This window comes from Oncorhynchus mykiss, chromosome 10 (genome assembly GCF_057628025.1).
Source record: "Oncorhynchus mykiss isolate SJ-2025 chromosome 10, ASM5762802v1, whole genome shotgun sequence".
Classification (NCBI taxonomy): Eukaryota; Metazoa; Chordata; class Actinopteri; order Salmoniformes; family Salmonidae; genus Oncorhynchus; species Oncorhynchus mykiss.
This window is the reverse complement of record NC_143031.1, coordinates 63896485-63918558: the sequence shown is the minus strand read 5'-3', so window position 1 is coordinate 63918558 and position 22074 is coordinate 63896485. Positions and strand designations below refer to the sequence as shown.

The 22074-nt window shown below is 42.7% G+C and overlaps 1 protein-coding gene across 2 annotated transcripts; it reads right to left on the bottom strand.

The window, feature by feature from the left end:
* Positions 1–765: 765 nt before the first annotated feature.
* Positions 766–21272, bottom strand: LOC149980153 (uncharacterized). 2 transcript variants are annotated; one of them, XM_021619530.3, is made up of 7 exons: positions 20744–21272; positions 11717–11847; positions 11362–11535; positions 7851–8009; positions 7359–7470; positions 6907–7034; positions 766–2473 (listed from the first exon to the last, which is right to left on the bottom strand). In XM_021619530.3, the coding sequence occupies exons 1-7, from the start codon at positions 21036–21038 to the stop codon at positions 1556–1558; spliced, it is 1917 nt and encodes a 638-aa protein (XP_021475205.3). In that variant the 5' UTR covers positions 21039–21272; the 3' UTR covers positions 766–1555. The 2 variants fall into 2 exon arrangements, with proteins under 2 accessions (XP_021475205.3, XP_021475206.3); XM_021619531.3 differs by having other exon boundaries at positions 6934–7034.
* Between the last annotated feature and the right edge of the window lie 802 nt (positions 21273–22074).

Here is a 22074-nt window from a genome sequence, read left to right as displayed (position 1 = left end):
ATACGTTTGGCTTTCACCAAAAGGAACTTGGGAGACACCCCAAACATATGGAAGAAGGTACTCTGGTCAGCTGAGACTAAAATGTAGCTTTTTGGCCATCAAGGAAAACGCTACGTCTGGCACAAACACAACACCTCTCATCACCCCGAGAACACTATCCCCACAGTGAAGCATGGTGGTGACAGCATCATGTTGTGGGGATGTTTTTCATCGGCAGGGACTGGGAAACTGGTCAGAATTGAAGGAATGATGGATGGTGCTAAATACAGGGAAATGCTTGAGGGAAACCTGTTTCAGTCTTCCAGAGATTTGAGACTGGGACAGAGGTTCACCTTCCAGCAAAACAATGACCCTAAGCACACTGCTAAAGCAACACTCGAGTGGTTTAAGGGGAAATATTTAAATGTCTTGGAATGGCCTAGTCAAAGCCCAGACTTCCATCCAATTGAGAATCTGTGGTATGACTTAAAGATTGCTGTACACCAGCGGAACCCATCCAACTTGAAGGAGCTAGAGCAGTTTTGCCTTAAAGAATGGGCAAAAATACCAGTGGCTAGATGTGCCAAACTTATAGAGACATACCCAAAAATACTTGCAGCTGTAATTGCTGCAAAAGGTGGCTCTACAAAGTATTAACTGGGGCGGGTTGAATAGCTATGCACACTCAAGTTCTGCTTTTTGTCTTATTTCTTGTTTGTTTCATAAAAAATATTGTGCATCTTCAAAGGGGTTGGCATGTTGTTTAAAGCAAATGATACAAACACCTAAAAAAATCCATTTTAATTCCAGGTTGTAAGGTAACAAAATTGAAAAAATGCCAAGGGGGATGAATACTTTTGCAAGCCACTGTATGTTACTTATGTTTTATCTATAACATTTCTTGCACAACTAACTTAATTATCACTTTACACATTTATTTTGGGATCAAGCCCTAAACATTATTTGCCTCATGACCCGCGAATATGGAGAAGCAGTCTCATTTCATTCAAGCACATTTTCATCCACATTCCCTCTACTCTACCTTTTACCTTTTTCAAAAGGAGGCCGGAGGAGAGAAGACTCCGGAGTTGCTCAAAACCAATTGAGAAAAGGCCATGATCAGTATCTTTCAAGCTCAGAGCAGGCTTGTTAAGAAAAATTACCGTAAATGACCTAAAAGGAATGGTTGGCAAGGACAGACACCTATAGGTTTGAAGGAAGCCAAGGAGACTAAGGCCAATTTGAATTCAAAATGATAAACAAGCAAATACAAAATCAACACATCAAAAGGACAACATATCTCATTTATTAACAAATTTGCTCACCTATTTATTTAGTACAAAACTAACTACTGTTCAGTCCTGGTAGTTAATTGCACTCACCTGGTGTCCTAGGTCTAAATTAGTCCCTTATTAGGAGAAGATGAAACCCAGAAGGGTTTTGGCCCTCCAGGACTGACATTGAACAGCGCTGAGGGACTTAGTAATCCAAAAAACCCTCTTACCGCAAGACACTTCACATGATAACTATAATATGTCAGCTAAAGAATGGTTCCCAGACATCTTAAGCCACACGGCTATGACTTCTCCTCATTGTGGACACTCCTATGTTTGATAAGGTTACTCTGAAAGGAGAAGCTCTTGTAACACAGCTTGCACATGAAGGGCCTCTCCTTGGTGTGAACAGTCTGGTGCTGCTTCACATAGTTCGCATGAGCGAAGCGCTTTCCACACGTGGGGCAGGCATACGGCTTGTCGGCATCCGTCTTAATGCTCGGCCTACCACGTTGTGACCCAATGACACCAGATGAGGTAGAGGGAGAAGTAGGAGCCAACTTCGAGCTACCTCCTCTAGCCATTGTTTGGGTGTTGTTGGGATTGTGTGCTGTGTTATAGGCTAGGTAACTCTCATGGTGAACACCTATCCTGACCCTGTCTGCATTTGTGGGGTTACCATGAGGCAGCTGAGGAAGGCTAGGTCCTGGTCCAGGCCTTCTATGAACCCAGTCACCAGACATTAGATGAGACCCTGAAGGAGAAGACCGACTTCCTGAAAGACTACCACGGTCTCCCACCACTCTCTGTGAAGGCTGAAGCCCAGGGTGACCTGCTCTATTCATCATGGATACTATGGTGTTTGCATCATATGAAAAGGAGGATCTCTCTCTATCAGCCCCAGGCCCTGCTTCATCCCTGCACTGAGACTGTGAAGAGAAGGGTCTGGGCTGCAGACTGGATCCCTGACTGGAGCCTCCGTCTCTCTGATGACCACCAGGACTGAGGTTGTTCAGTCCACCTGTCCACTGATTGTGTTCTGTGTGGTGGTGGAGTCTCTCAAACTCGCGTTTGGGTCCTGGTTCTGACTCAGAAAGGAAGAGGGATGGCTCCTGGTTCAGGATCCTGATCCGGGGCCAGGGTTGGTGATCAGCCGCTTCAGAGGTCCACTCTCCCCCACCAGTAACACTGGATATCAGCAGATCTTCTTCGACTGCAGACTGCAAAAAAAGATTGTACAGAAAAGCTTAAAGGTTTATATAAAAAAACTATTTGCTGTACACACAGAAACATGACATGATATTATAAACTGTTAACCACAGTCAAGCCCATCTCTAATACTGTGATATACAGTGCCTTGCGAAAGTAGTCGGCCCCCTTGAACTTTGCGACCATTTGCCACATTTCAGGCTTCAAACATAAAGATATAAAACTGTATTTTTTTGTGAATTGTATTTATCATCATTAGTCATTTAGGTCAACATTGGATCATTCAGAGATCCTCACTGAACTTCTGGAGAGTTTGCTGCACTGAAAGTAAAGGGGCTGAATAATTTTGCACGCCCAATTTTTCAGGTTTTGATTTGTTAAAAAAGTTTGAAATATCCAATAAATGTCGTTCCACTTCATGATTGTGTCCCACTTGTTGTTGATTCTTCACAAAAAAAATACAGTTTTGTGTCTTTATGTGTGAAGCCTGAAATGTGGCAAAAGGTCGCAAAGTTCAAGGGGGCCGAATACTTTCGCAAGGCACTGTAAGTACCTTAACAATTTGGAGCCATTGGAGTGTATTATTAAAACAATTCCATGTGTGTTGATTTAAGAATGAAGTATAATGTTTTGGTTTGACTGAGATAAGAGAAACTGAGTCCCTAAAAATACAAATAAAAAATAAAGTTAGCAGAGTCAATTCTGTATTTAATTTCAACAGAATAGTCATAAGCTCACATAACTTTGAAGTACAGTACCTTTATCGCACAAAACGATACGTGACAAGTAAAATATATTTTCTCACTGTTAATGTAACCAGGTAGAAGTTTGGGGTCAGACCCCGAACCTACTTGGTACCGGACAATTAAAGGGAAACAGTATGGCAGTCTGCAGTCTCTCTTACTTGGCCAACACTGTCCGCGCTTTGCTAAAAAAGCGTGTTATTCAAGCAGTGTTGCGCGCAGTTAGACAATGGTCATCGGTCCGGTATTCTTGCTTCACGGTGAGCTACAACCGACAGACGGGGGGGGATACAGTGTGTGTGAGAACATGCGTTGCGTCGCTGTTTTGGACACGTTGACTATTGTAATGCAGATTAGTTACTGTCGCTATTCATAAATGAAGTACATGACATGCTCCATTTCTCTCAAAAGGGAAGCCTGATAATGTGTAACTAGCAACTGGTAGGATTGTCAAAGTTTGCCTGCCGACAGTACCTCTGAACAGTGTCGACAGCCAGTACCAGACCATGGCCAAATGTTTAGCTATCGTTAGCATATTCGCTAGCTAGCACAATATAGCTAGCTAAGTACACTGCACTAACACAGGTAGCTGTTTCATGGAAACTAATCCATTTTGCTTTCATTACTAGCTACAGTGGTTAGGTTGCTGGGAGGAAGTATTTACTGTTGTATGCATTGCGTCTGTGCACTTAGCTAGCTAACGTTAACATCCAATGCTTACACTGCATATGAAGAGTGACTGGCTCATGACGTTTAACCGTGGATGTAGAGAAAATGCCCTATTTCCCCCCCGTTTGTTGTCAGTCCTTTTACTCCCCCAGTTCGTGCTCTCGGCTCAAAGTCAAGTTGTTGGCCAATGACGAGCATTATGATTCTGCAAGTAGAAACGGCAGGTTCGTCACACAGCAGGTACCGCTTTTATTCTTGCAAGAGAAGGAACGACCTCCCACTGTGATAAGTACCTATCTGCAGTGAGATTCTCAGTGCATTTCATGCAAAACCAATTGCATTTTCATCTTTAAACCATGCATTGTAGCCATGCTGTATTTCTTACATTATGTTCCGTATTTGGTTTCAGATTTGGCCTTTGTTAGACCTGAATAAGCTATATGAGCTTCTGATAGGCTACTAGAACTCTATGCATTAGGCATTTTACCTAAATAATGTGAACCCGATCTGCTCTATACAGACCCATTTATACAGTATCTTCCTCTTTTGTCTTAAACTATTTTTTATAAAAAGGGAAACTGGGTTGTGCCTCTAAATGAGGGAGAACCTGAGTACATTGTCGATATTAGACTTTTCTGTACCTTCGCTTTAATAAAATACAATTTAGAATACTTTGGAAAAAGTTCATCACACACATCTTCACTACTTTGTCAAGTAAACATGACACTTAATCGGTGAAACATTTTTACAGACATCACACCAACCATCACCATATCTACTCAGCCTCATCATACTCATTCCTTCCTCAGTTCACCTCAACCAGTTCCCTACTACATCCACAATCAACAGAATTAACAACAAACTAACTAGTACTACATTGCATGTCACTATACTCTATACATGGGCCGTGTGCATGTTCTGCTGGTGTATCCTGAGGTAGCTCCTCCCCGAGAACATCTTCCCGCAGTGCGATCAGCTTCTCTCCCGTGTGGACCTTCGGGTGATTCTTCAGCTGGTGCTGGCAGGAGAACCTCTTCTCACACTGGGGTGCAGCTGTAGGATTTCTCTGCTGCTACATCTGGACAAGTGTGAAACATTGACCTGGCACAGATGGCAGCCGAACGGTTTGTTCCCCGTGTGCAGGTATTCCCAAACTGGTGTACGCCAAATAAAAATGTGATTCACATTTACAATTTTCTTCACATTTTCAAACCATAAATTTATATTTTCCAACGGGGCTATACATTTGGACAAGGTTTATTTTTTGCCTGAGTAGCCTCGTTTTCACTGCGAAATAACAACACAATGTCAACTACAGGTAGCCTAGTCAAATAATTAACATCCAATCACATTAACCGTTACCTTCTCGTGGGACGCCTTCACTCTTGCGCAGACATTTAGAAACGAAACATGACCATTTGATTGAGAATAAAGATGACATGTATCAAAGGAACATATGCATTAATAAGGGGCTAGAAGCGTCTTATATGGTGAGCTACTGAGTGGCTAGGACAGGCAAGCCCCATACTATTGTGAAGGACTTAATTCTTCCTGCTCCACAGATATGGCTGGGACAATGCTGGGGGAAAAGGCCCAAAAAACTATAGACAATGCATTCATCAAACGACTGTTTCATGACACATCAGTGATATGGCAGGAGATGTTTTGAAACAATTACTGCTTCGCTTACAAGTCAGTGAATTATATGTGTTGGCTGGATGAGTCAACAGACGTGGCGGGCCAGTCACAGCTCTTGGTATATGTCGGTTACATCAATTAAGGAAGACATTATCTTCTTCAAACCACTGGAAACCAGGACAACATGAGAGGATATTGTTTTAAGTACTGGACAGCTTTGTGACATCAAATGGACTTGGTGGTCAAGATGTGTTGGTATCTGTACTGATGGCGCAAAAGCCATGACAGGGAGACATAGTGGAGTGGTATCGTGCGTGCAACCAGTTGCTCCTGATGCCACTTGGTTACACTGCAGCATCCACCAAGAGGATCTTGCTGCCAAGGGAATGTCTGACAGCTTGAAATACATTTTGGACACTACAGTGAAAATGGTTAACTTTGTTAAAGCAAGGCCCCTGAACTCTCGTGTAATTTCTGCATTATGCAATGATATTGGCAGCGACCATGTAACGCTTTTACAACATACAGAATTGCGCTGGTTATCAAGGGGTAAAGTATTGACACTTTGTTTTTAGTGAGAGACCAGCTTAAAGTTCTTTACTGACCATAATTTTCACTTTCACATTTTCACTGACCGCTTGCATGATGACGAGTTTCTCACATGACTGGCCTATGATGTTTTTTCTCGCCTGAATCTAGGATTACAGAGACTCTCCACAACTATATTCAATGTGACAAAATTGAGGCAATGATTAAGAAGTTGGAGCTCTTTTCTGTCTGTATTAACAAGGACAACACACAGGTCTTTCCATCATTGTATGATTTTTGTTGTGTGCAAATGAACTCAAGCTTACGCACAATGTCAAATGTGATATAGCGAAGCACCTGAGTGAGCTGGGTGTGCAACTACACAGGTACTTTCCCGAAGGGGATGACACAAACAACTGGAATAGTTATCCCTTTCATGCCCTGCCTCCAGTCAACTTACCGATATCTGAACAAGCGAGCCTCATCAAAATTGCAACAAGCGGTTCTGGGAAAATCAAATTTAATCAGAAGCCACTGCCAGATTTCTGGATAAGGCTGCGCTCAGAGTTTCTTGCCTTGGAAAATCGGGCTGTTAAGACACTGATGCCCTTTGCAACCACGTACCTATGTGAGAGTGGATTCTCGGCCCTCACTAGCATGAAAACTAAATACAGGCACAGACTGTGTGGAAAATGATTTAAGACAGACTCTCTCCAATACACCCAACATTGCAGAGTTATGTGCATCCACTCAAGCACACCCTTCTCAATTAACCTGTGGTGTGTTTTGTTTTTCGACTGTGTTTCTGGTTGTGGTTAATATGTTATTCCCTAGCCTGAGTTGAGGACGCAGTCCCATCCACTGACCTCCACTATGTCACCTCTGGTCCTGACCTGCTCAGTGATGTCGTCCCCTGGGCTCTTGGCTGCACCGGTCAGGGTCTGGGAATCCAAGATGGTTGCCCAGTCTCCTCTATTAGCCTCCAGCCAATCACCTGCAGGAAGAGGTTAGAAAACAGACTTTCCAAACATGACAGGGAAAACTCACTTCATTTTGGTAAATTAACTGGTCAAGTTCAGCCATTATAATGTGTTTTCGTATGTAAACATACGTTCTATTGATTTTATTTTATGAATGAGGAAAAAAATAGCCTGGCGCATCAATTTTCCTTTTGAAGATCTGTTACTGTATGTAGACTATAGGCATTGTCTTACGTCAGATAGTGAGACGATTACTCCAGGACTGATGAGGGATGGGCCTTGCATAGAAGCGATGCCACCTGTCGGAAGACAATGGGTTATATGTATTTCACTCTTACCTTGCTCCCCCATCTTTAGTCCACTCTGCAGGTCAATGCTCTCTGGTCCGTCTTCTACCGTCTCCTCTTTGACCAGCAGCAGGTCATTCTTCCCATCCTCCATGTCTACTGACTGTAAGAGACACAGAGTGAGGGGATGTTGGATCAGAAATCTGATATGAGCACCCTGCTATGGAGCATCTTCTGATTGGGGTATGAGTACTATGCAACATTCAGTTAATTTGTTACTATGCAAAAGTATTAGTTGATTTGATTACTTTACACTCTTTAATTGTTTGATAATTCAAAGGCATGGTCCCACACTTAAGACAAAATTAATCAAGACCTGGTCCCGTATCCACAAAGAGTGCTGATCTAGGATCTTTCCATATAATCTCATTCATTATGATCTAAAAGGCAAAACTGATCAAAGATTAGCCCTCCTACTCAGAGTCTTTGTGGATTTGGGCCCTGACCTAATATAATTCAGACAGTAGTTTACAGAGGGCTCACCTCAGTGAGACTGTGTGTGTTCCTGTGCTGCTCAGCTGGTTCCTCTGTGGGTTCAAGAGGAGGTGTAGTCTCGTTGTCCTCCATGACCATGGTCCCCTCAGGGTTCCCCAGACTCTCCTCACACCCCTCCTCCTTCACCAGCAGCACCTCTGAACCCTCCTGGAAGAGACAGGTGATACAGATTAGACATACACTCCCTCAGGTACATATACACACAGACACTTTCACCATGGAGTATTAACCCATCCCCACTACGTCCGAGTCCTATACTGTAGTTCATTGTTGTTAAACCCATCATGGTGGATATAAATATGATGTTGTGGGTAAATAGTCAGATAGTCAAAAGTCAGACAAACCTGACTAAATTATTTTGACGTGTACAGTAGGTATTTCTTAGTATGTAGGTATGTGTTGGTATATTGGTTATAAAGCGCTGTCAGGTGTATGCAAAATAGGGTGAGATTAGATGTGATGTATACTAAAGAGTCTCAATGAAAGTCTTGGAATGAAGTGTCACATTTTGTGTTTATTAACCATAAACAAGCTTTAAATACACCAGATGAAAACCACACATACACACGTTTCAACTAGACATGAACTTGATGAACTGCATTCTTTTTCTCATTAAAAGTGTCTCTGGATAAAAAAGTAGTTGGAAGTAATGAAATAGGCATTTGTGAACATCATATAGCCTACTCAATACAAACACAATATGTAACATACTTTTTATGCTATACTGTTTGTCATTTTACCTTTACATGTTTAAGTCATTTAGCACACTCTTATTCAGAGCGACTTACAGGAGAAATGAGGGTTAAGTGCCTTGCTCAAGGGCACACAGATTTGTCTTAGATTCGAACCAGCCAACTTTCGGTTACTGGCCCAAAGCTGTTAACCGCTAGGCTACCTGCTGTCCTCTAAATGTGACTTATATATTCCACAATGTCTGGGCCTTGCATTTCAACACGCTTGTTTGTTGTGGAAATTGATCCATTACTGCGGTTTGCTTTGTGCATGCATCTACTACAATGCCTTCAGAAAGTATTCAGACCGCTTGACTTTTTCCACATTTTGTTACGTTACAGCCTTATTCTAAAATGGATTAAATAAAAAGCATCAGCAATCTACACACAATACCCCCTAATGACAAAGTGAAAAAGATTACATTTAAAAAAACGTATTTACATAAGTATTCAGACTATTTGCTATGAGACTCGAAATTGAGCTCTGGTGCATCCTGTTTTCATTGATCATCCTTGATGTTTCTACAACGTGATTGAAGTCCACCTATAGGTAATTTCAATTGATTGGAGATGATTTGGAAAGGCATACACCTGTCTATATAAGGTCACACAGTTGACAGTGCATGTCAGAGCAAAACACAAGCCATGAGGTCGAAGGAATTGTCTGTAGAGTTCTGAGACAGGATTGTGTCAAGGCACAGATCTTGGAAAGGGTACCAAAACATTTCTGCAGCATTGAAAGTCCAAGAACACAGTGGCCTCCATCATTCTTAAATGGAAGAAGTTTGGAACCACCAAGACTCTTCCTAGAGCTGGCCAACATGCCAAACTGAACAATCGGGGGAGGAGGGTCTTGGTCAGGGAGGTGACCAAGAACCCAATGGTCACTCTGACAGAGCTCCAGAGTTCCTCTGTGGAGATGGGAGAACCTTCCAGATGGACAACCATCTCTGCAGCCACTCCTCAGTAAAAGGCACAACAGCGCACTTAATTTGCCAAAAGGTACCTAAAGACTCTCAGACCATGAGAAACAAGCTTCTCTGGTTTGATGAAACCAAGATTCAACTCTTTGGCCTGAATGCCAAGCATCATGTCTGGAGGAAACCTGGCACCATCATGCTGTTTTTTTGTTTTGTTTTCAGCGGCAGGGACTGGGAGACTAGTCAGGATCGAGGCAAAGCTGAACGGAGCGAAGTACAGAGATATTCTTGATGAAAACCTGCTCCAGCGCGCTCAGGACCTCAGACTGGGGCGAAGTTTCACCTTCCAGCAGTACAATGACTCTAAGCACACAGCCAAGACAGGGCAGGAGTAGCTTCGGGACAAGTCTCTGAATGTCCTTGAGTGGACTTGAACCCGATCCAACATCTCTGGAGACCTGAAAATGCTGTGCAGCAATGCTCCCCATCCAACCTGAGAGCTTGAGAGGATCTGCAGAGAAGAATGCGAGAAACTCCCAAAATACAGGTGTGCCAAGCTTGTAGAGTCATACCCAAGAAGACCCGATGCTGTAATTGATGCCAAAGGTGCTGAGTAAAGGGTCTGAATACTTAAGTAAAATGTCATATTTAAAAAAAAAATTAATTAGTAAAAATTTAGAAACCTGTTTTTGCTTTCTCATTATGGGGTATTGTGTGTCCATTTGAGGGGGGAAAAAACGTTTTAATCAATTTCAGAACAAGGCTGTAACCTAAAGAAATGTGGAAAAAGTCAAAGGGTCTGAATACTTTCCGAAGGCACTGTACGTCATCTTGCTGAATCTACCTTCAATACAGGGTTTAATCTAAATATCAGAAGCTATCGAGTGGAATGATTACTTTCTATGTTATGGAATGGTTTTTTTGCAGGTGTATCTTGAGGTAGCTCCTCTCTGAGAACCTCTTCCCGCAGTGCGTACAGGCAAACGGCCTCTCTCCCGTGTGGATCTTCAGGTGCATCTTTAGATGGTCCTGGCGGGAGAACCTCTTCTCACACTGGGGGCAGCTGTAGGGTTTCTCCCCTGTGTGGACCCTCTTGTGCCTTTTCAGGGTGCCAGCCTCAGTGAATCGCATGTGACACTGGGTACAGCTGAACCGTTTCTCTTTACTATTGCTTGATGTGGCTCCCCCTCCCTGAGCCTGGGTTCTAGCCCTGTCATTTGGGTTCAAACCCTGATCGAAAAGGACGTGGCTGTCTGAATCGGAAGGAACCATCGATGTGGACACTGGGTCGTGATCCCTAAACAAGTGTAAAGGAGAGTGAGTCGCAACATTTGGAAATGTCTCTAAGCTTTCCCTGTAATCTAAGAAATCTCTGCCCTGTGGGTGTCCATCTCCTAGGTTACTATCTGCATTCCATGTGGGGGCAACGTCACCCTCCAATTTCACAGTCACTTCATCTACGACTAGACCCTCCCCTTTCTTATCTCGGCACCCTTCAGAGTATACACTACTACTGTAATGGTTCCAGTCCCCTCTAGACAGATCAGTCTGTGTCTCTAAACACAAGGACATGTTGCCAGGGTCCATCTCTGTAGTGTAAGAACAAGACGGATCATCACTGCCAGAGTCTAACGATTCACCATGACCACTTGAATGAACCGTCCTCTGGCTTTGGTGAAATCCTGGTAAACACTCTGAGCCGGGGGCAGGAGGACAGCCCAGTCTCCGCACCCCCAGTCTCTCTGGTTCTGATATGTGGCCAGAACCTGTGTGTAAGAGCCTGTGTGTTACAGTTAACGTCTTGGTGTCTGTCGCTGACTTGAGAACGATGTTCTGCGTTCCACTGACCTCCGTGATGCTGTGTCGGGTCCTTGGCTGTGTTGGGGTGGTAGTGGGATTCTCCGTGGCTACAGGGGGCGCACCAGACTCTCCAGTCTGGATGTCTCTGCTGTGCCGTGTGTCCTTCTGTCCCTCAGTCCTCTCCTGCTTGACTCCAGGACCTGCAGCTTCTGCATCTGCAGACTGACAAGAAAATAAGTGGTTATTATCGGTACAATGGTTGAATTGGATAACAATGTCGAAGAGAAGTCTCACAAGCTCCCCTATGGCAGATAAATGAGGATGTACATGTAAGACAGTGAATAGCTGAGGACACATTTGATTTACAAAGTAACACATTTTAATGCAACTCTATTCCACTAACCTCTATCACGATAACGTGCTGGGTTGAGGTTCCAGTCCCCTCATCAACAGTAATTGGTTGTTCATCTGTCCATGTGCTGTGTCCTGCTGGCTTCACAAAGCTCCTGTGGCCTTCAGTGAGATGTCCTTCACCTGAGAGAGTGATGGGGGAAAAATAGGTTGTTAGATTAGCTACTGTCTGCTCAACGGTGTAGACCCCTTTCTGTGTTTGCAAACATTGCCGCACGAGGGCGAAGCGTACATATTTGTTGCAGAACTCAGGGGAGTTAAACGAGTCCATAGCATATATATAAATATTTAAAAAGGTATCTTCAATAGCTCTTAAACAAAGTGTGCCAAGCCTGCCCCAAAAAGTGGATTTTTATCCATCCTCCCCTGATTTAGAACATATTTTCATATTCATGACACACTTTGTTCAGGAGTTAGTCTCGGTACCAGTCTTAGCTAACATTCCAGTCCTGTCATTTTCCAAAGAGACTGGGCGTTTGGCAATTTCAACATTCATTATGCAGACGGATTTACTGCAAGGTTGCTGATTGTTAGTTGGCAGCATTAATATTGTCCATGACAACGTTATGGAACATGGCGCCCGCACAAATTTGGCAAAATAGAATGAATTTTAACAACAATAAACCTACGTCAGATGGCGGAATCCAACGCGCTCTGACATAAGACAATGCCTGCTGCGGTAATTCCCTTGTGAGAAGGCAGTGTCAATGCAAGATCATGTTGTTCAAAGATGACTCCGTCATGAGAGAGAGAAATAATGATAGAAAAAATATTAGCCTACAAGATTCAATCGAGCTACATTTGATTTAATAAGAAGAAAGTTATGCAGAACTGGCACCTGTCTTCATTCCTTGCACTGGCTGGTCATCATGACTTGCTTACATTTTTACAATCTTATGCTCATTTCAGTTCTATTTGTTCCTCCTCACTTATACTTTTTTGAATGGACATTAGGAAAAACAGCTCAATGCAGACCAGCAAAGTCTTGAAACCGGAGTAGCCTCTCCAAGCCACGGCAGCTGGGCTTCGCCGATTAGTTATGGTACGCAAAAAGGACCAGCCATACTGTCTGTGTGAACTACAGGGATCTAAATTAGCATATTGTTAAGGATGCATATCCACTTCCTCGTATCCAAAACACTCTAGATACCCTGTCGACGGCCAAATGGTTTAGCACTTTGGACTTAACGTCAGGCTACTGGCAGGTAGAACTTATTTCCAGCGACGGTAAGGTGGCCGCTTTCTGCAGCAGGAAGGGCCTCTGAGTGAAATGTGATGCCTTTAGGGCTCTGCAACGCACCAGCGACGTTTCAATGTTTAATGGACTGACTATTGAGGAATTACGTCAAGCTCAAATGGCTGACTGACATGGGCCCCGTGAAGAGATGGCTCGAGGAAGGTCAGGAACGGCCATCGTGGGGGGCCTGTGTCGCCAGTCGGGCCAGCGACTGAGGCATATAGGAGCCAGTGGAAGAGACTATGTCAAGAACTCTTATGAGACTATGTCTCATTTCTCTTATGGTGCTTCTACTGTACCGAAGGCGCAGTGTTTTACCCACAGATACTCCTACCTCGTGTGTTCGGGACAGGTATCATGAAGCAGATGCATGACGGCCCAGTAGGTGGTCACATTGGCGTGGAATGCACAAATGCCCGGCTGCAGACAAGACACTACTGGTACCGAAATAGAGAGGATGTCACACTATGGTGTCGTACATGTACCAGCTGTGCCGCTAAAGCCAGACCTTCGAGGAAGCCCCAAGCACCTAGGGGCACTGTCCGCTTGGGAGTACCTAAGGAGAGGATCACCATTGATCTAATGGGCCCCATGAACGAGACAGAATGCTACAATCGCTACTTATTGGTTGTTCAAGACTAGGGTTGCACATTTTGGGGAATATTCAGAGGTGAAAACTTTGTGGGAATTAACGGAAATAAACAGAAATATTTGCAAATTAATATTAATACCATTTAAATGTTTTTTTTTTTACATTGGATATATTTACGATATCATATGGAGACAAACCTTTTACCTTATAATTAGACATAATTGCACATTATTAAATCCTTCCAATAGAAAAAAAAAACAACAATTTAGTTACGAATTGAACATTAAGAGTTGACTCTTCACATGGGATGATTTCACTGAACAACAAAAGGAAATATTGTATGATCCATCGCATCTCCCCAAAAACATTTTCAACATACATCGGTAAAATTATAGACTAGAAACTAAAGCTTTGGTTGTCTTCCTCTCAGGCTTCCATGTCTTCTCCCTGGACGACCTCAATGTCCACCTCTTGAACATCAGACTCTGAGGCCTCATCTTCACTGTCACTTTCCAACCTAGTTGAGGATAGCTTGTCAGACTCAAAAAGCCTAAAATTTGCCCGGGTGGGCACCAATTTTTCAACCCTTGTATTTGGTAAGCCTGTTGTGGGCTTTGGTTTGTGTGTTCCCAAACAAGGACCAGTTGCGCTCTGAGGTGGATGATGTTGGTGGGATTTGGAGGATGATGGTGGCAACAGGGGAAAGAGCGTCAGATCCACAAAATCCCTTCCACCAGGTGTCTGATGAGATATGTTGCCACAACTGCCATATAGCATCTCCAGCCCAAAGCCCTTGCTTGGAAGTGTTCTGCCAAGAACCTTGCACTCATCCAGGCAAGGTGACGAAACACGGTAGTGATGACACCATAGGGCTTGTTGATCTCTGCACCAGACAGGATACTCTTGCCAGCATACTTGGGGTCCAACATGTACGCTGCAGCGTGTATGGGCTTCAGGCAGAAGTCTTCACGCTTTTTGATGTATTTCAGAACTGCAGTTTCCTCTGCTTGGAGCAACAGTGAAGTGGGCAGGGCAGTCCGGATTTATTCTCTTATATCTGAAAGCAGAGTCTGAACATCAGACAGGATGGCATTGTCTCCCTCAATCCTTGCAATGGCTACTGCTATAGGTTTCAGGCTACTTACCACTCTCTCCCAAAATCCATCATCCAGGAGGATCCTCTTGACGGGGCTGTCCATATCTGCAGACTGTGATATGGCCATTTCTTGGAGAGACTCCTTACCCTCCAGGAGACTGTCAAACATGATGACAACACCACCCCAATGGGTGTTGCTGAGCAGCTTCATTGTGGTGCTCTTATTCCTCTCACTTTGCTTGGTGAGGTAGATTGCTGCAAGAACTTGATGACCCTTCACATACCTAACCACTTCCTTGGCTCTCTTGTAGTATATCAATTATTTTCAGTGCCATGTTGTTAGGTTCTTATTTTTCAGAGTAAATAACTCAGACTCTAGAAAAGCATTAAAAGCATTAACCAAGTTTAATTCTGCCCAAAGGTTCATATATATATATATATATATACACACACTGCTCAAAAAAATAAAGGGAACACTAAAATAACACATCCTAAATCTGAATGAATGAAATATTCTTATTAAATACTTTTTTCTTTACATAGTTGAATGTGCTGACAACAAAATCACACAAATTATCAATGGGAATCAAATGTATCAACCCATGGAGGTCTGGATTTGGAGTCACACTCAAAATTAAAGTGGAAAACCACACTACAGGCTGATCCAACTTTGATGTAATGTCCTTAAAACAAGTCCAAATGAGGCTCAGTAGTGTGTGTGGCCTCCACGTGCCTGTATGACCTCCCTACAATGCCTGGGCATGCTCCTGATGTGGCGGATGGTCTCCTAAGGGATCTCCTCCCAGACCTGGACTAAAGCATCCGCCAACTCCTGGACAGTCTGTGGTGGATGGAGCGAGACATGATGTCCCAGATGTGCGCAATTGGATTCAGGTCTGAGGAACGGGCGGGCCAGTCCATAGCATCAATGCCTTCCTCTTGCAGGAACTGCTGACACACTCCAGCCACATGAGGTCTAGCATTGTCTTGCATTAGGAGGAACCCAGGGCCAACCGCACCAGCATATGGTCTCACAAGGGGTCTGAGGATCTCATCTCGGTACCTAATGGCAGTCAGGCTACCTCTGGCGAGCACATGGAGGGCTGTGCGCCCCCCCAAAGAAATGCCACCCCACACCATGACTGACCCACCGCCAAACCGGTTATGCTGGAGGATGTTGCAGGCAGCAGAATGTTCTCCACGGCGTCTCCAGACTCTGTCACGTCTGTCACATGTGCTCAGTGTGAACCTGCTTTCATCTGTGAAGAGCACAGGGCGCCAGTGGCAAATTTGCCAATCTTGGTGTTCTCTGGCAAATGCCAAACGTCCTGCACGGTGTTGGGCTGTAAGCACAACCCCCACCTGTGGACGTCGGGCCCTCATACCACCCCATTGAGTCTGTTTCTGACCGTTTGAGCAGACACATGCACATTTGTGGCCTGCTGGAGGTCATTTTGCAGGGCTCTGGCAGTGCTCCTCCTGCTCCTCCTTGCACAAAGGCGGAGGTAGCGGTCCTGCTGCTGGGTTGTTGCCCTCCTACGGCCTCCTCCACGTCTCCTGATGTACTGGCCTGTCTCCTGGTAGCGCCTCCATGCTCTGGACACTACGCCGACAGACACAGCAAACCTTCTTGCCACAGCTCGCATTGATGTGCCATCCTGGATGAGCTGCACTACCTGAGCCACTTGTGTGGGTTGTAGACTCCGTCTCATGCTACCACTAGAGTGGAAGCACCCCCAGCATTCAAAAGTGAACAAAACATCAACCAGGAAGCATAGGAACTGAGAAGTGGTCTGTGGTCCCACCTGCAGAACCACTCCTTTATTGGGGGTGTCTTGCAAAATGCCTATAATTTCTACCTGTTCTCTATTCCATTTGCACAACAGCATGTGAAATTTATTGTCAATCAGTGTTGCTTCCTAAGTGGACAGTTGGATTTCACAGAAGTGTGATTGACTTGGAGTTACATTGTGTTGTTTAAGTGTTCCCTTTATTTTTTTGAGCAGTGTGTGTGTGTGAGGTTGTCGTTATTATTGAAATTATAGGACTATTTCTCTCTATACCATTTGTATTTCATATACCTTTGACTATGGGGGGGGGGTATACAAAATATAGCCCTATTTGGTAAAAAGACCAAATCCATATTATGGCAAGAACAACTCAAATAAGCAAAGAGAAACAGTCCATCATTACTTTAAGACATGAAAGTCAGTCAATAAGGAACATTTCCAGAACTTTGAAGGTTTCTTTAAGAGCAGTCGCAAAAACCATCAAGCGCTATGATGAAACTGGCTCGCATGAGGACTGCCACAGGAATGGAAGACCCAGAGTTACCTCTGCTGCAGAGGATAAGTTCATTAGAGTTACCAGCCTCAGAAATTGCAGCCCAAATAAATACTTAGAGTTCAAGAGGAGACTGAGTGAATCAGGCCTTCATGGTCAAATTGCTGCAAAGAAACCACTACTAAAGGACACTAATAATAAGAAGAGACTGGCTTGGGCCAAGAAACACGAGCAACGGACCAGTGGAAATCTGTCCTTTGGTCGGACGAGTCCAAATGTTAGATTTTTGTTTCCAACCGCCGTATCTTTGTGAGACGCAGAGTAGGTGAACGGATGATCTCACCATGTGTGGTTCCCACCATGAAGCATGGAGGAGATTTGATGGTGTGGTGGTGTTTGACTGGTGAAACTGTCTGATTTATTTAGAATTCAAGGCACACCTAACCAGCATGGCTACCACAGCATTCTGCAGTGATACGCCATCCCATTTGGTTTGTGCTTAGTGGGACTATCATTTGTTTTTCAACAGGACAATGACCTAAAACACACCTCCAGGCTGTGTAAGGGCTATTTGACCAAGAAGGAGAGTGATGGGGTGCTGCATCAGATGACCTGGCCTCCACAATCATCTGACCTCAACCCAATTGAGATGGTTTGGGATGAGTTGTACCGCAGAGTGAAGGAAAAGCAGCCAACAAGTGCTTAGAATATGTGGGAACTCCTTCAAGATGGTTGGAAAAGCATTCCAGGAGAAGCTGGTTGAGAGAATGCCAAGAGTGTGCAAAGCTGTCAAGGCAAAGGATGAAACATAAAAAAAAAACTTTTTGGTTACTATATGATTCCATGTGTTATTTCTTAGTTTGTCTTCACTATTATTCTACAATGTAGAAAATAGTAAAAATAAAGAAACCCTGGAATGAGTAGCTGTGTCCAAACTTTTGACTGGTACAGTATATTTGACGAAAGAAGCACCTTGCTCTTGCTTGCTGGATAAAAAAATAGGCTACAGTGTTCACAGTGAATTGGCGGGGAGATTTGAATGGCAAGAGCTTTTCTGGTGTGATGTGATCACATTGGCTGGTGGTAAAAATGCAATAATGGGAAATCCTCTCTTCTCCAGGCACCCAATGTTTACAATAAAACATTTTATGTCAGAATGTCCAAATTTAGAATGCTTGTCATGAAATGTATTGAAAATGAAATGCAGAAACGTCCTCTCACTGTCAGCTGTGTTTATTTTCAGAAAACTTAACGTGTAAATATTAGAGGTCGACCAATTAATCGGAATGGCCGATTAATTAGGGCCGATTTCAAATTTTCATAACAATCGGAAATCAGTAATTTTGGACGGCAATTTTTTTGTTTTGTTTTGCACCTTTTATTTAATCTTTATTTAACTAGGCAAGTCAGTTAAGAACACATTCTTATTTTCAATGACGGCCTAGGAACAGTGGGTTAACTGCCTCGTTAAGGGGCAGAACAGACTTTTACCTTGTCAGCTCTGGGATTCAATCTTGCAACCTTACAGTTAACTAGTCCAACGCTCTAACCACCTGCCTCGAGGAGCACACCTGTTACGCGAATGCAGTAAAAGCCAAGGTAAGTTGCTAGCTAGCGTTAAACTTAATCAATCATAATCACTAGTTATAACTAACTACACATGGTTGATGGTATTACTAGTTTATCTAGCGTGTCCTGCGTTGCATATAATCGATGCAGTGCGCATTCACAAAAAAGGACTGTCGTTGCTCCAACGTGTACCTAACCATAAACACCAATGCCTTTCTTAAAATCAATACATAGAAGTATATATTTTTAAACTGCATATTTAGCTTAAAGAAATCCAGGTTAGCAGGCAATATTAACCAGGTGAAATTGTGTCACTTCTCTTGCGTTCATTGCACGCAGAGTCAATGGCTCATTGAACTAATTTGCCATAATTTTACATAATTATGACATAACATTGGAGGGTGTGCAAAGTAACAGGAATATTTAGACTGATGGATGCCACCCATTAGATAAAATACGTAACAGTTCCGTATTTCACTGAAAGAATAAACGTCTTGTTTTCGAGATGATAGTTTCTGGATTCAACCATATTAATGACCTAAGCTCGCATTTGTGTGTGTTATTATGTTATAATTAAGTCTATGATTTGATAGAGCAGTCTGACTGAGCGATGGTAGGCACCAGCAGGCTCATAAGCATTAATTCAAACAGCACTTTAATGCGTTTTGCCAGCAGCTCTGCTGTTTTATGACTTCAAGCCTATCAACTCCCGAGATTAGGCTGGTGTAACGATGTGATGTGAAATGGCTAGCTAGTTAGCGGGGTGCGCGCTAATAGCGTTTCAAACGTCACTCGCTCTGAGACTTGGAGTAGTTGTTCCCCTTGCTCTGCATGGGTAATGCTGCTTCGAGGGTGGCTGTTGTCGTTGTGTTCCTGGTTCGAGCCCAGGTAGAAGCGAGGAGAGGTACGGAAGCTATACTGTTACACTGGCAATACTGAGGTGCCTATAAGAACAACCACTAGTCAAAGGTATATGAAATACAAATGGTATAGAGAGAAATAGTCCTATAATCTCAATAATAACTACAACCTAAAACTTCTTACCTGGGAATATTGAAGACTCATGTTAAAAGGAACCACCATCTTTCATATTTTCTCATGTTCTGAGCAAGGAACTTAAACGTTAGCTTTCTTACATGGCACATATTGCACTTACTTTCTTCTCCAACACTTTGTTTTTGCATTATTTAAACCAAATTGAACATGTTTCATTATTTGAGGCTAAATTGATTTTATTGATGTATTTATTATATTAAGTTAAAATAAGTGTTCATTCAGTATTGTTGTAATTGTCATTATTACAAATACATTTATTTAAAAAAATAAAATAAAAACATTTAAAATTATTATTATTATTTTATTTTTTAAAAAATTTAATCGCCCCATTAATTGGTATTGGCTTTTTTTGTCCTCCAATAATCAGCATCGGCTTGAAAAATCATAATCGGTCGACCTCAAATATTTGTATGAACATAACAAGATCCAACAACTGAGACAAACTGAACAAGTTCCAAAGACATACATACATATTATCACCTTTGGCAGTGATTACAGATGTAAGTCTTTCTGGATAAGTCTAAGAGGTTTGCACACGTGGATTGTACAATTTTTACACTTTATTTTGTATTATTCACGCTCTGTCAAGGTGCCCTTCATTGCGAGGCATTGGAAAACCTCACTGGTCTTTTGAAATTCACTGCTCAACTGAGGGACCTTTAGAGATAATTATTTATGGGGTACAGAGATGAGGTAGTCATCCAAAAAGCATGTTTAACACTTATTGCACACAGTGAGTCCATACAATTTATTAAGAAAATATGGAAACAGTCAAGGGGTGTCAATACTTTCTGAAGGCACTGTAATAGCTGTACAGAGACCGCAACTATGGAAAAATGAATGCTATTTAAGAACTATTGAAGACTGAAATCCGTAAATAATAATAATTCAACAACGAATAAAAGTGGTGGATATATCTCCATCTTCTGATTCAAAATATTATTGTCATGGTACGCTTTGTTTAATCCGAAATCGTATTATCTCATGCTTGGTAGCTATTGACGAGAGAAAATATACACCGAATTCCCAATATAAAAGAAATGTGTTCTCGGTCAGTTTTGAGATTGTCTAGAATTGGCAAGGATATAAACTAACAATTTTCTGCAAGACATCCAAGTAATCACATCAGATTAATTATTGCATACAATCCAAACACATGAGCAGAGGGGAACGGGGCTAAATGTACCTCTTGCCATTCCTCTGTATCGGTCGAGGATCTTGACACTTCTGGGACGGTTGCCGAGGACACGCTCTCGCATTGTCCTCTCTGCGCGCTCCCGTGACAACTTCAGTTCCAGTAGCTGTAGTTTCCTCCGCAATGTCCTGTTTTCTTTCTGGCTTTGAGTTATTTCTAAACGACACACTGCATAGTCGTCGTCTACGAGTTTACAGATCTCTGCCACGGCTGCGTTTGCTAGCACCTCCATGATGGAGGCTATTTGAGTGTGAAAAACCATAACGTTACCATTACAGTTAGCCATTGTCAGTTAACCTTAGCAGCTAGCTAGCGTTACCTAAATAACACATCAATTAACCAAGTGCTGTCCCTAACGCGAATTAAAGACTGCCTGTGGTAGGTAGGTGTTGCTATGAAATTATATTTGTCTTATTTTGAGTTAATAAATGTCGAAATAACTATAAAACCGCTAAGGTAGTCTTGGTCACTGCTCACTTCCGTTTACTAGTTTTTCTTCGTGTAGTTTTCCGGCAGACTAGACGTTTTGTTGTGTATTGCTGCCTGACACAGGTCGGGGCGTGTATTGCACATTTCGTTTACAAAAAAAGGAAATAAGAAATTGCACAACCACCCAACAAATACAGTTCCTTTAGAAAGTATTCAAACCCCTTGACTTTTTCCACAATTTGTTTTTAGTCTTCATTTTTAAATTAATAACATTTAGATTTTTTACACTGGCCTACATACAAAACCCCATAACCTTAACGTGGAATTATGTTTTTATATATGTTTTTCCACAAATTATTTAAATGAAAAGCTGAAATGTCTATAAGTCAATAAGTATTCAACCCTTTGTTATGGCAAGCCTAAATAAGTTCAGGAGTAAAAATTTGCATAACAAGTCAGAGTGACTCCGTGCAATTTGTGTGCAATCATGTTAAACATGATTTTTGAATAACTACCTCATCTCTCTACCCCACACATACAATTATCTGTAATGTCCCTCTGTCGAGCAGTGACTTTCAAACACAAATTCAACCACAAAGACCAGGGAGGTAATCCAATGCCTTGCAAAGAAGGGCATTTATTGGTAGCTGGGTGAGAATAAAAAAAATACCTTGAATATACCTTTGAGCATGGAGAAGTTATTAATTACACTTTGGATGGTGTATCAATACACTCAGTCACTACAAAAATACATGTGTCCTTCCTAACTCAGTTGCCGGAGAGGAAGAAAACCGTCCAGGGATTTCAACATGAGGCCAATGGTGACTTTAAAACAGTTAGAGTTTAATGGGTGCAAGAGGAATAACTGAAGATGGATTGACAACATTGTAGTT

Coding starts and splice junctions, on each gene's coding strand:
- LOC149980153 (XM_021619530.3), bottom strand. CDS start 21,038: ATGGCTAACTGTAATGGTAACGTTATGGTTTTTCACACTCAAATAGCC. Junction 11,536..11,716: donor AGCACGTTATCGTGATAGAG/GTTAGTGGAATA, acceptor TTTTCTTGTCAG/TCTGCAGATGCAGAAGCTGC. Junction 2,474..6,906: donor CCAGAGGTGACATAGTGGAG/GTCAGTGGATGG, acceptor CTTTTTTTGCAG/TCTGCAGTCGAAGAAGATCT.